The 14707-nt window shown below is 44.6% G+C and overlaps 1 protein-coding gene across 11 annotated transcripts in view; it reads left to right on the plus strand.

The window, feature by feature from the left end:
- The window catches only part of GRIP2 (glutamate receptor interacting protein 2), a 250762-nt gene that overhangs the window by 213764 nt on the left and 22291 nt on the right, over positions 1-14707 (plus strand). For all 11 annotated transcript variants that reach the window (XR_010441862.1, XM_064724553.1, XM_064724552.1 and 8 more), the window contains exons 13-17: positions 3594-3739; positions 4368-4448; positions 12826-12892; positions 13695-13840; positions 14130-14274. Coding sequence is in view for 10 of the 11 variants with exons in the window: in XM_064724553.1 (XP_064580623.1) it covers positions 3594-3739; positions 4368-4448; positions 12826-12892; positions 13695-13840; positions 14130-14274 (585 nt within the window). In the remaining variant the exon portion in view is untranslated. The remainder of the gene's footprint in view (positions 1-3593; positions 3740-4367; positions 4449-12825; positions 12893-13694; positions 13841-14129; positions 14275-14707) is intronic.

A 14707-nucleotide genomic window follows, 5' to 3' on the forward strand; every position in this document is an offset into this window, starting at 1 on the left:
TCTGAATGTGCTGTTGTTCAGCACATGATCCTCACTGGCTTTGTCCATCTGGATTGTTCTGGAGGACCCTCCTCTGAGGTGCCCAGCAAGTGAGAGTGTACCAGGGAGGTGCATGACATCACCCTCTTTCCAGGGATGTCGGGCTGCCTCACATTTATTGTCTGCTTTGTGCTAGCTTGTGCCAATAGGTTGGATGCAAAAAATTCACACCTGCCTGACTTGTGATTTGTTTTACTGCAAATAGCCTCTAATAGACTTCCCTCCCAACCTGTTGTTTTGTTTCCAGGGTGCATGATTAAGCCTTTGGGTTCTGAATGAGACAGTGATTCAGCCCCTGTTATCAGCAGGGAGGGTAGAAGGGGAAGAAGCCTGACATCCCCTCTTGGCTGCCTTGAAGCACCCAGCTTTTGTGTCCTTCCTCCTCCAGCTGTCATTGGCAGCAGAGGGAGAGTATCTGACTTCTCCATCCTGGTATCCAAAATCAATGCTTCCTGCTGAGCTACATGTTTTGTAGCTCTGCTCAGACACAGTTGTTTGATCATTGTGTTTCTGCCTTTCGGGTATGAATAGTTTGCAAAAGTGAAGTTTAGCAGCTGGCTGAAGCTGTCAGCAGAGCTTTGATCCATTAGGGGCTGAGACCCACCCACCAATGTGCAGGCACAGATGTGCACACACATACACAGATGTGCATGTCTGACCTGTGCAGGCTGGCTCAGGGGCATGGGAGGGCACAAGGGCTGAGTTTCTGCATCCAGCAGTGTGGCCATGGTCACAGCTGCTCCCCCCACTGCTGAGTGACCACACAGACGTGGATGATGCTGAGTGAGCTCTTCAGTGTAATCCCGCCCAAGGCTTGAATATGTGCTACTCTGTATCAAACAAGACACCTCCGCTGCTCTGTTGCTGTCTTCAAGCCCAAGGAATGAGTCATGGCAAAATGCAAATCTGTTCTACCCCAGGGAGATATTCCCATCATGGACTCCAGCACATCCATAGTGCTGTCTTTCACTCCAGGAGATGCCTGTGCTCCTTGCTTTCTGATTTTAAGACACTTATGCTCCCACAGTCTGAAAGCACTTTTTAGGTGCTGATGTTAGACTGAGCATTTCTGTGACAAATGCCTTCTCTTTGGAAAAACTGTCTGAAGATTCTTGTAGAATCCCATGGCAGAGCAAAGGAGAGCTCTGCAAGACCCTTAGCTCCCCAGGCTCCACTCCCAGTGCAGGGACTCATCACAGCTGGATCTCTGGAATGACTCTGAAGGGTTAACAAGAGATGTCAGCCCTCCTTGTACTTGGCAGAGGAAGCCAGAAGGTTGTGGCATCACACCACAAACTTTTACAAACCTACAAGACCAGGCCTTAAACAACTGTGATTAACTGAGACTAATAATAAAAGAAATAAAATACCTCTGACCTGGCAGAGCTGTTGGCTGTAAAAGACTCCTCAGGCAAATGCACCTTGAGTGAAAAACCACGAGAAATGGCTGTTTTGGGAAAAGCAGCTCTGGTGGGAAAGCTGGCAAACATTTACCTTGATGCAGTGTAAAAGTATCCTATGAGCTCCCAGCCCCTGTGGCTGAAAGAGTGATGCTAAAGTGGATTGTGTCCCTGTGTGAACTCTAGATGACAGTGATGTCTGAGTGATGCAGCTGTTGATCCCTCCTTTGCAAAAGGTGCACTGCCAGGACAGCAAGAGACCTCTTGGTGACAGAGGAGTCATCTCTGTTCTGCTCGGTGCCATCTTCATATTTATAAGCTGATATTTCTATGTGGCTGCATAGCCACAAATCCAGTAAATGACTGTAATTAAACTTGATGTGATTTATTCACAAGGGTGGGTTCATTTATACATCATGAAGTTGTCTGCCCTAATCCAAGAATCCTTGAACAAACAGCTCTGAATTTGCATCTCATAAAGTAGCCAGCATTTTTCCATGGAGAGCATGAACTCTGGCAGAAGTGTGAATATGCCTTCCTACCAGTAAAATAACCTCCCTGGGCTCTCTCCAAACTTGTTCATATCTCAGCTTTTGATGGGCCACTGGCACAAGCTGTTGTGCTTGTTCATTTTCCTTGAATTCAGATGTGTGTACTTTTTCTTGATGCCTCGGCCTTTCATACACATCCTGTTGTTTGGACATGAATAACACAGCCAAGTGTCTGCTGCCTTTGATGCCTTTGTGTGCCTGCAAGCTGTGGTGCTGTGTTTTCTTACAACTGAATTGGGTGTGTGTGATGAAGAATGACTGGAAGGTTTAGTAAAAAACAAGCTGTCTTCTGTGAGGTATCTGTGAAAGAAAGGGGAAGACAAAGATGTGTTTGATCATTAAACAGGACGGGAATAAAGATTCTCTGGAGAAGGCTTAAAACAAGATAACTAATTTCTTCTGGAGAATCTTTGTGGTAAAATAACTCCACATTTTGAGGGGAACCTTAGACTTGCTGCCATAACCCTAACCTCTTTTGGAGACCACTCTGTAGCTTATGTTGATGATTGAAGAGTGGTTTCCCAAGCTCTGATCTAGTGGATGGCCAGGTGATAAGTGGAAAGGCTAAAAAGATGTAGATAAAGTGAACAACTGATAGAGGAGAAAGGAGATGAGCAATTTCCCATAGTTGCAGGGAACACTGCAGTCTTGTTTTTGTAGAGCCATGGGCCAGACCAGGTGGGAGCTGAGATAATGTGGGAGATTACTTGGAGGATCATCTTGCTGGTGTTGCAGTATATGTAAAAAAAAGGAGTGTGGGTGGATACTGAATGTTGGAATATGTGAAAAACATCTTGCTTATAAATGCAGGGGGGTCCCAAGAGACAAATTGTGCTGTAGCAATACATCTCCAACATAGCCTTGCCGTCATGTTCTCCTTCCAAAGTAAAAATCCTGCTGATCTCTGTTCCTGGAAAAAGTGGGTCTAAAGCAAGAGCCCCAAAGGGTCAGTTGTGGTTATATTGTCAGGCCATCACACTGGAATAATATTGGCCTTTCAAGGCAGTTAAAAAATATCACTGTGCATTTGGCTTCCTGAATTGCAATTAGAAGGAATAAATGATTATCTAATTTGCTGAGACATTTCGGTGAGTTTATTGGATTGTAGCTTCAGTATTTGCCATGAACTAAGCAGAGGAATCTGTGCAATTTTCAATGCCATTAGTTTGTGTTCCAGAGGGTGCAGGTGCATGGGAAGAGTGGTTTGTGGTTAGATTGGGAAGGAAGTCCCATTCCCTTGTGTTTATCATTCTTATCTCTCAGCCATGGTGTTGATTTTTAGAAAGGTGAGGGTTACTTTTTTCCCCCCTTGGTTGTTGCAAAAAATGTGACCAGAAATGGTTATTTAGGAGCATAGTATGTTTGAACTTTAGAAACCAACAAAGGCTTGCCTCCTTGTGCCCTTCTAGGGACCTGTGAAGAGCACAGCAAAATGAGTTGTTTTCTCTTTGGGGCACCTCTGCAGAATATGTCAGTACTTTGTGTGTCTTGTAACAGATTCGCCTGGCAAAAGTGACTCATGGCTGGTTGTGGGGTTGTTTTCTTTCTCCTTCCCTCTTTTTCCTTGTCTCCCTTTTCCCTCTTTTCCCACTGTGGACTGCAGGTGTGGCCTGCTGCAAGTAGGAGACCGAGTCCTTTCCATCAACGGCATCGCGACGGAGGACGGCACCATGGAGGAGGCCAACCAGCTGCTGCGCGACGCGGCGCTCACCAACAAAGTGGTGCTGGAGATCGAGTTCGACGTCGCAGGTGCGTTCCCAAAGGAGCTGCTGCTCCTCTCTGCCCATGGGGCTCTGCCAGGGCCGCTGCTGACCCACAGGAGGGAGAGTATTCACCAGGCTGAGAGGGAAGAGTGAGAAACCCTGGGAGGACCTTCTCCACTTCTTGTTGTTCTCTAATGTGCACTGAGGTGGAGGGTTCTTCTGATCCTTTCATAAATGTTCTGTGCTCATTGCTTGGCTGAGATAAGCCTAAGGAGTAGGTGAAGAGGACGCACTTTAAATATTTGCTCATTAATAGGAATACTATTCATATTCATTTATGGCCTTGAAGCCAGGAGGAAGCCAAAGCTATAGGCTAGGGGTAAAGTGCAATTTTGTATTAAAAAAGATTTTTTTTTCTATTTACATTGACAGAGCTGCTTCAGTTTTGAAATACAGTGTGATATGAGCACTTAACTTGATGATCAGAGCATGTATTTTTAATGAGAATCCAAATTTCAACCTGAAGTCCACAGGGTCTCAGATAACCTTATTTGAACCAATAAAGCAGTGCTTTATGGGCTTGTTTTCTTGGTTCCAAAGAAACCATCCATGCAACTGAAAACTCTCTTTTTTCTCCTTATTTTCTTTTTTGTTTGTTTTTTTTTGCTTTATAGAGTCTGTCATACCCAGCAGCGGTACTTTCCATGTTAAATTGCCCAAGAAAAGAGGTGTAGAGCTTGGAATTACAATCAGCTGTAAGTATTGCTCAGGCTTGCAGTAGCAGTTGAAAGAGCCTCTCCTTTCCACGCAGGCATTTTAGAGGGCTCATCAGAGAGATAAGATCATGTGGGGTTTCCGTGGCACTCCAGCGCTTGTGATTTATCCCAGAATGAATCAGATGTGTGGCTCCTGCCTCCATGAGCTGGCAGCTGCAGAGAAAAGCAGTTGCATGAAGGGTTGGGACAAAGGATGTGTCTCAACTGGTCACTTGATCTGTGGTGCAGAATTATGTTATGTTATATGTAATATTATTTTTATTTCCTTGCTCACACTTGTATTACGCTCTTTTTAAAAAGAATTGCCTGGGTCTGGTGGGACCCTTGCAAAAAGAGGTGGAGAGAGGAGAAAAAGTAACAGGTGACCCCACAGCTTGAAGGGCAGAGAGGGGAAACTGCCAAGAGGAGAAGCATGAAGAGGGTGGTTGGTTTTAGAGGCAGTGGAAGCACTTTAAATTCCAGAGTTTCCCAGGAATTATTTCATTTTACAAGCTCAAGCCATGCAGAAGGGGAGCCATGTGCCAGGACTTGGTATGCAGTGAGAGAAGAGAACATAAACCTTTTTCATTTTCTCTCTTCTCTGCTCACTCTTAATTATCTCTGTTTCCCTTCTGAGCATAGTTTTTATTTTGAAGATCTTCTGGCCTCTTTGGAGAGGGTGCTTTAGGGGGATGATCTAGGCAGATCCATCCCAGTTTTCTGGCTAACCTGGGGTCTTGCTATGCCTTTTGTCAGTGAATTTTTCCTTTATGGCAAACACATGCAGGTCTCAGATCACTCATCCCTCTCTCACTTCTGGGTAAAGTCAGTTGAATCATCTGAGGTTTGCCATGCCCAGAGACTGCCACCACGTCTGATCTGAAGCAGAGCAGCTTGTGAGACTGCAGTAATGGGATCTCTTGTCTGAGCCCTCAGGAGCACAGACCCAGCTGTGTCTGGGGAGTGGAGTTGCAGGGGACACTTGGAAACTGGGTTTCATTAAAAGAGAAGCTATGGTAATTACCTCTTGACATTTACAGCGTTAGTTAGAGAGCTAATTGGAGGTGTTCTGGTCCAAGTGGGATGATTCTCAGGAGTGACTGGAACATTGACAGGATGATGCCTTTGCACCTAGTGATATTTCTTGTCCCTCTTCTCAGCTTCCCCTATTTGTGCCACAAGGACACAATTCCTGAGAAATAACAGCACAGTATTTAACGTTTGGCTTGGTGGCAGTTAATGTCTGAAGACATCAAAGTGCTTTCTGAAAGCAGCAGGCTGTCTGTAATGGCATTTCACTGGTGGGGAGCAGTGCATGGTGCAGACTGTGCTGGGTTCCAACCTGCTGCCCTGCCACTGCCTTGGCATTCCAGTCTCAGGGAGCAACCCAGGATAATGGATCTGGTAGAAAAGCTGGCTTGAGCAAGGCCCTATTAAGTTTCAAAGTTTAGTTTATGTCTGGGGCTAGAGAGTAAAATGAACTTGGGAGATGCTGGCAAGAACAGAAGTTTTTATTTGTGAAGTCTTATTTGAACAGGATCTGCTTCAGATATGCATTTACACTTCAAACATGTTTTTATGTTGGAAAGGTTTTCATTTCAAATCTGTTAAAAGAAGTGATTTCACACACTTTTTTGAAATCACTGCTAATAGAAAGGAACAGACCCCTGGGTTTTAAATAGATGCCCATTATTCAACTACAAAGCAGCTTTTTAACACTATAATTGATTTGATCTTTTTGATTGCTGAACATGTTTGTAGGACATTGTTTAAGTAATGCACATGCATAAACCTGAAATATATTGCAGTTGTTTCCTGAGTCAAAGCCAAATTTATAGTTAAAAATGGAGAAAAAGACAGGCACCCTGAAAATGCAGTGGCAAAGATGAAATTCAAGCTTAATCCTAATTTTGTTTTCATTTATTACTCTATATAATCCTATGTCCACATGATCCTTAGCAAATAAGTTCATAATTTTTACACTCTGCCTCTAACCAGGCAGATAAATATACCAGCTTCAAACATTAAAACCAAAGCAAGCAGCCTTATGTTAAATACTTCCTGCAGAGACATGATGTGCATGCAGGAGTGTGATGCAAGCAGCAAAAGAAAAGAGGTAAAAATAACCCTTCTCTGTTTTGCTCAGTTCCTTTCCTCTCAGTTCTGCTGACTTGAGTGTTTGTGTAGATCTAGAAACAGCTTTTACAGCTTTCCTTCTGATATGGAAAAGTATATAACTACTGTTTTAAAGGGCTTGGTTTACTGGCCTCTTGCATTGGATTCCTCTTTCCTACTCTGTAAAACTGGAGCAGCTTGAGTAGATGAGAAGGTGAAGGGGTCAGAAGAAGATCCACTGCACTGTCATGGCCACAGAATTGGGTTTATTCATGAACTTTATAGTCTCACTACACTACAGAGGTAAGATGAGTGGCTTTCACTGAGTTTTACCTCTTGGCTTCAGCTGGCTTCTCTGCAGTTAATTCCTCTGCCTAGGAAGGTTTGCCTCTGCCTTCTTAAATGGGCAGAGGTGTTACGACCTCATCAGAGGAGCACTTAATGAATAAATGTGATCAAATTCTTGCTGTGCTGTGGCTTTCAGAGCTAATTGGGAGATGGACTAGGTAAAGGGTGGGGGGAGAGCAGGATTCTTGATGGATGAATTGGAAGAATTCATGTAATGGAGCTGGCTGTAGTAGGAGCCATAAATCTGCTGGAAATGCTCATAAAAGGACTGGAAACCCAGGAGATTTGTGTATGAGGAGAGCAGATGCTGCTGGTTCTGGGATGAACATGCAGAGAGGGGCTGTACTTGTTCCTGGTGAGGGGCAGATGTTTGCTGAGGGCATTTAATCTTTCAGAGATCTCAGGGTTTTCCAGAAAGAGAAGGCTTGGGCTGGATGAGTCTCCAGCTGTGGTCTGACAGCACGGATGGGTCTCTTCCCCCTGCTCCAACACAGTGTGGCAAAGGGGCACAGCAAATCAAGATGTATCGTGGAAATACATGCATTTAGCACTATTTCCCTTTCCATTCCTCAGAGGATGAGTACAAAATCCAAGGACTGAGTCTCTCACTGACAGTGCTTTGAGCTCCTGAGGGATCTCTGTGCCCTCAAGCCTCATTTCAGTCTCCTCAATATGCTAAATGACATACGCTGAAGCTGCCATGTGTGTGCTGCTCCATGCACTTTGTCCAGAGGTGAAGGGATACAATGCCAGCTAAACTCTTTTTTTCTCCATGCTCCAGTACCTCAGCCTCTGTCCCAGAGAGAAGGGCATTTGCTTGTAGAGCAGCTACTCTGGAGAGCAGAAGCATGCAGAGCTCTGAAGAGCAGAGCATGCTCCTTTCTGTTTGCAGCAGCCTCTGGGGCTCAGAATGGTGAGGATGCAAATACTGCTAAACTGAGAGTTTTGGCACAGGAATGTGAAGATTTGACCCTTGTTAGCCTGAACAACCCCTCTCCATTAGCAGAACCCATGCCTCAAATGCTCTGATCTTGCTGGCTGCAGCCAGTTCTAATGATGCAGTTGCCCCTTTGAAGATTTTCTGTAAATCTCTTATAAATTCAAGTCTCCAGCAGCGAGAAGCTAATAGTCACGTATTCTTAAATGTTCAAACCTCAGCTCTTAAAATAAGGTATAGATTTGTTATTCCCTTCTGCAAAATGATAGTTGATTACACAAAAGATTACCTTTTGTATTGAGAATTTGGGAGTTTTTTCCTGTCTCAAATACCCTCTCCAAGGGCTGGTTGTGACATTCACTGTAGGGTAGAGATGTGTTGGTGTTGCTGTTTCAAGAGATACTGAAATTGCCATTAATTTTAGATATGCATTAATGCTTTATATAGCTTGTTTATCAAATTACCTTTATATATCTTAACAAATCAATTCCTGTGCCCTTGGTGTGAAGCACTGCAGATAAGGAGGAGGCAGTATATCTGCTTGCAGGTGATAAAACCAGAATTTGGGTAGATAGATAACTTCGATTAAGTCGCTTAAGCAGTGTAATCACTGTCCTAGTGAGAAGATGGATCTCTGAGCCGAGCAAATCCAGTTTTGCTGGCTCTGTATCAGCCTGTGCCCTGCCACCAGCCCAGGCGAGCGTGTCTGCAGGCGGGGCAGGCTCAGCAGCCACCTGTCCTGCCCCCTCACTCACACTACAGCTGATTCACTCCACTGCTTTTATCCTGGTGGGATGTCCTGATCTGGTTTTGCTACCTGGAGATTGTGAAAAGAAAAGGATCTGTGATGAGGCAGATATCCTGCTGGAGGCACTGATAATTTATGCACCTGCTGCTAAACTTAATGAATGATAGAGGAAAAAGTTGGGTACTGAGGATTTGATTTTCAGTGCTGCTCTTTGTAATCAATTCTGATTCACTTTTTTCCTCTTCTCATTCCTTAGCTATCCTGAGATTATTTGGTTTCTGATTTTGCTATTTCCAATTTAAAAATGCTTCTTATTTAAATGCATTCTTATGGCATTATTACAATTTCTTTAATTACACATTGGCAATGTTGCTTTGGCTTGGTCAATAATGAAGGGCATTTTTAACAGGTTGATGCCTGTGAAATATGTGCTGGTGCTCCTTGGAGGGGAATAATTTACCAGCACAAGTCATTATGCATTCTATTAAAAACACAAACTGGACATGTGTTCCTGGCCTCGTCATCCATCACAGTGTAAACACTGAGTTAGCCACAATCCCAGCAGAGAGACTGAAAGCAATTTATAAAAAGTAAATAACAGTATTGATCAATTCACCTTTTTATCACTGCCCTGTCACCACTGCCAAGCAGTGTTTTCATTTTGAGTTTCTTCCCCACCACATGCTTCTACCTTTACCAGCTGTTGATTTATAGAGCCTTCTTTGGGCCACTGGAGCAGATTTAAACTGTCTTTTGTACTGGTAAATCCACCAAAAATACAAACAGGTCTGCAAAAGAGCCTGTTTCCTCCTGCAGTGGCTTGCCCTGGCAGATGAGGCCACAGCCAGGATGCCTGCTGAGAGTGAGCATGGGTTTCTGCACACCAGCTCCTGCCTCCATCTCTTCCCTTGGCTTCCTTTGCTGCCATCTCCATTTCACACACAGGAGAGCAAAACCCAGAGGCAGGGCTGAGTGTCCAGACTGTGTCTTCCTGCACCAGAGTTCCCAAGATGATGTCCTTTGAAGAGATATAACCACATTAACAGCAGAAATGAATGGATAAGGAGGCTTTATTCATCTGTGCAAATGTCTTAATGCCAAAGACCACAGCCCTAATAATGATGTACTTTGGGTTGGTGCTGTTTTAATTGCAGGCAAATTGGAAATTGTCTATTCAAAATCTCACCAGAGATTCATGTATCTAATGGCTCTGAACTCTACTGAGCCACCCTTTCAGTGACATTGCAGTCTCTCACTGTCAGGCAGGCAGCTGTTGCATGGATAAACATTGTCACCCTGTGTGAATGGCCAGGATGGTTAAAAATGTGGGGCTCAGGGGTGCTCAGGGCAGCCTGATCCCAGCAGACAGGCAGGAAGCTCATCTGGACACTCTGCTGGGGTAAGGGCCAAGGAAGGGCTTGCCAGGAAGGGCTTCGGGATGCCAAAGGTTAATTAATGGAGTCAGTAACCACAGGTCTCTAGAATGAACAGCAAGCCTTTGTTCTGTGCTGTGAGATTTCATTATCTTAACCTTGTATCTTACACCTCTTGAGAGAACATGGTTATTCATTAAGTCTCTCTTACTTATCCTTCAGATTTGATGGTTTTATAAAGCCTTTGCATTTTACATTAAGAAATTTTGTAATGTGGTGATCCCCCATCCCTGGAAGTGCTCAAGAACAGGTTGGATAGGGTTTAAGCCCAACCTGGTCTACTGGAAGATGTCACTGTTCCATGAGTGGAACTAGATGATTTTAAGGTCCCTTCCAATCCAAGTGTTTCTATAATGACTCTGTGATATTTGGATATTATTTGGAATATTTTACATTTGGAATATTTGGAATGTTTTACATTTACAAGGACTGCCATTTATTAAAGTTTGAGTTCTCTGTTGGTAGGGACAGTTGTATGCAGTTGTATATGGCTCTTTCATTTAACTCAGGTCTCAAGGAAACCTGTTCTGAGAGCAAAACTTCTAAAAAAAGCCTGCAAACAAAACCCAGAATGATTTTTCCTTAAAACTTGCTTTGTTCTCTAATGGATAAAGCACTTGGTTTGTTACCCCTGCTTCTGTCATGGGAAGCTTGTGCTGTGTTCAGTGCTGACACCAACTGTGGAGCTTCAAAAGGACAAGGTCTTGTTCTCTGCTCAGAAACTGACTGTGTGCAGGATCCCCCCACATGCCACAGAACTTGCAGGGCAGACATTGAGATAAACAGAAATCTGCAGAGCTTGAGGCATGTTGTTGTCTGTGCTTTCTTGCTTGCTGGTGTTTTTCTCCCCTCCCTCTTTGCTCTCTTGGTGTTCATGGTCTCTGGACATGTTTTTGAGCTGTGGCTTGGTCAGGTTAGGGATGGCCATCCCAGCCCACCACCAGGATAGGTTAGCATCCTCCCTAACCCCTTTCTGTCACACTGCCTCTGCTTTGAAACTAGTAAACAAACCTTGCAGTGAAAAGTATTTTTTCTAACCTGGATTGTTTTGACAGAACCAGGCTAGGGAGTGATTAAACATGCAGCAATGCCACCTGACCCAGGGCTTAGGGTGTGCTCACAGGGTCTGCCCTCATTGCTGCTCGGACACCACTCTGTACACCTCTGTCAGCAGCAAATGCATGTCCTATACTGAAAAGGAGAGCAATGGTAATGATTATCAGAGTGATACATTTCAATCCCTGTGCTGTTAGTCCATGGTGTGTGGCCTTCTCAGTCAGCATGGGGATTTCTGCATTGTTTTTACCTGAACCCCATCCTTATTCCCACTACTCAGCTTTGCCCAGTGTCTCTTGTCCTGACTGCAGTCTGGCCCATGCTGTGGACAGGCTGAATATAGGCACAAGCCCTCTGGGCATCTCCACAGCACATCTTCCTCCCTTAGATCTGCAGACAGAGCACAACATGAGTGTCCAGTTCCAAAATTGTCTGGTACCAGGCTCCAGTAAAACGTGGGGAAAATAGTTCCTCCAGGCTCTGTACCATTCAGCAGTCACATTGCTGTGACTATTATAAAATCAGTCACAGTCTGCTTTTTGCTGTCTGACCTCACTGTGGTTCTCAGCCCTGCCACGACTGAGATTGGCTGTCTTTTTTCTCTCTTTAGTACAGAAGGTTTGGTTATTTCTGGGAGAGGATATCCTTAAAGGTGTTGGGTTAGACATATGTTTTCAAATTTCATAAATGAATATAAACAACAGAAAAATCTAGAGCAGAGAGGTTGGTAAACACTTACTATGTCTGACTTTCTGGTTGCTCTCTAACTGCTGTTCAGGCAGGTGGATCTCTGTGTGTTTGGTGCCACGTGCCTCACAGATATTTTAATCTCTGCCCTCCACCTGATATGTTCAAAGGCTGTGAGTTTCTTTCTTCCCACACAGTTTTTGTGAGAAGCTGAGAAGCTCTGTCAACTTTAAATGAGGCAATGCAATTCCCGTAGCAAGGCAGGGTGGAATGGATGCTCTTTCTTGGTGTATGTTTGGCGTGTGCATGACAAGGAGGTCAGGAGGAGTTTGAGTCATAAATCTCTCTTGGGTATCTCAGGAGAGCAGCAGGTCTTGCAGGCAAGTCTGAAAATGTAAGTGCTCCCAGAGATGCGTATTCACATCTCGTGGGCTGAAAAAGTTATCAAGGTCAGCCAGGAGATAGGAGCTGGAAACCACCCACCCCTTCCAGCTCCAGCACAAACCACCCCTGATTCATCTGGTTGTATGATTAAGTGCCCTAGAGAGCTGAACCAGCTGAAAAACTGAGCTTTTTCCCTGGGTTATTTTCCACCTGGAAAATTTCACAGCCCACTTTACTTGAAGAACACAGAAATGCTTGTATGGAGTGCGGGGCAGAGCTGGGTGCTCTCCAGCAGCAGTGCTAATTCTGACTGCAGCCATGGCCTTTGGCTCCCTTCTTTTGTATGTGAGGGGTGGTCAGGGGTGTTCAACAGTGCTGGGATTGGCAGTGCCACCTCTTCCTGTTGGACACCACACATCCGCTCCTTCAGGAGTCCAAAGGAAATTACCCTGGGCAAAGGGCAACGAACAAACTGCAGGGATTTATATTTGTTTAGTTTTTTTCCCTTTCTTTCTGGAGAGGCTTCCCGAGTTCAGCTGTGAGGCATCATTTTGTGATGGGAATATAAATCCCCTTTCCTTATGGCTGCTTCTCCCCATTAACTATCCACCATCCCCATCCCAGATAGCAAACTCACCATCAGGCTTTGTACCTGTGTCTCTTTTGCAGCTGCAAGTAGAAAGCTGGGGGATCCTTTGATCATCTCTGACATCAAGAAGGGGAGTGTAGCACACAGGTGAGTGCAGGATTTTCCATCTGTCAAACCCACGGCAAAATGGCCTTCCATGAATGTCTACCAGAGAAGCTGAATGTAGCAGTTGGGTCTGGATATTTCCAGAATCCAAGAACACCTCAGCACTAGAGGTTTTTCTTAGACCACAGTAGGGTTTGCAATAAATCTTGTCTGTATTGAAGTGGATAGAGTTGAGCTAATGGAGAAGATGACCAGGGCACTGGTTTAGATGTCAGCTGAGTCTCTAGGAGATGGATGTTTAGCATTTAAGAGCATGTGGTAAAGGGCTTCATCTGTCCCAGGGGATGCTATGGCTCATCAGGTAGCTTGCCATGTCTCAGCTCCTGCTTTGGTGAACAGAGAGAGTGAGTTGTGGGCACTGGTGGAGAACTGTGCAAATAACTCAGGATTTATTGACTTTCCCTCTGTTCCCAAGACCTCATAGCAAGGCATTCAGAGGAATTTAGTGTGTCTGTACTGCTTATTTCTAAGAGTGCTCACCCAGGATTTTCCATAAGGGGTAGAAAATCTGTCAGTTAAACATCAGGCATTTTCAGGGTTATAGGTTACCCAGGATATTTATCTAACCTTCCTGGCTGGTTCTGTCTGGATGCATGCTCTACACAAATTTCCTTTCTTTAAAACTACAGGTGTAATTTTGTAATTCAGCTCATGGTTGTTTTCCAGAAAATATCAAGGACAGTAAAAAGTTAATATTGTCATTTCCACTGCAGAACTGAATGTGTTGTGGGATCTGAAAGGCAAATACAAATGTACTCATAGTTGTCTTTTCCTTTCCATGTAGAACTGGCACCTTGGAGCCGGGAGACAAGCTGCTAGCCATTGATAACATCCGACTCGACAATTGCTCAATGGAGGATGCTGTGCAGATTTTAAGGCAGTGTGAAGACCTGGTCAAATTGAAGATTAGGAAGGATGAAGATAACTCTGGTACAGAAATCCTCATGCAAACTGGTGCCTGTCCACTGTAATGACATTTCCCAATAGGTAGTGCAAACTAACAAAGATAAGGGCTGCTGCTATCCAGTCACCACTTTCCAATTGATTATAGTCTATTTTTGTTATTCTGCCCTTAAGTGATGTCTGGAAGGTTAAAATCCTATTTGGTATGAGTGTCACTGAAGACTTCTGGCTTTTGCTTCTAGAGGCTGCAAGTCTTTCTATGACTACTTTTATTTGGGAAATGACAAGAATTCAGTATTCCTGTTTTCTCTTTCAGACGAGCAGGAGACAACTGGTGCTATTATCTACACGGTGGAGCTGAAGCGATATGGGGGCCCTTTGGGAATAACCATCTCTGGGACAGAGGAACCTTTTGATCCTATTGTCATTTCAGGCTTGACTAAACGAGGGCTGGCAGAGAGGTGAGGTTTGGGGACAGAGCAGTTGAATTGATTTGAGAAGGGGTCTTGAACCATGCCAAGTTTCCTCTGCTGTCATGAACTCTTCTTTGGTGTCTTAGACTGCTAAGGAGGAAAGGTGCTCTGAAGGTACCAAGTGACATGAAGCAGTGGTGGGGGCTGTGCTGCTGGGGCAATGAGAGGGACGCTTGAGGAAAAGTCAGACCCAGTGAGTCAGGTGAATTCTGCAGCCAGGAATACGTATTTATTTGCCCCTCTTCCACAGGGATGCTTCCTGGTCTGGGATTTGCCATGCATGCCTTGTGTCAGGAGAGTACCCATCCTGCCTATGAAACCACCATAGGCTCTGTCCAGGACTCCCCTGTTGCTAAACTGGCTTATGGCCATTGCAGTGGCGTGTCCTGCTGAAACCAGGGATCTCAGGTGTATTCTGACC

The sequence above is a fragment of the Zonotrichia leucophrys genome, chromosome 12 (assembly GCF_028769735.1).
Source record: "Zonotrichia leucophrys gambelii isolate GWCS_2022_RI chromosome 12, RI_Zleu_2.0, whole genome shotgun sequence".
Classification (NCBI taxonomy): Eukaryota; Metazoa; Chordata; class Aves; order Passeriformes; family Passerellidae; genus Zonotrichia; species Zonotrichia leucophrys.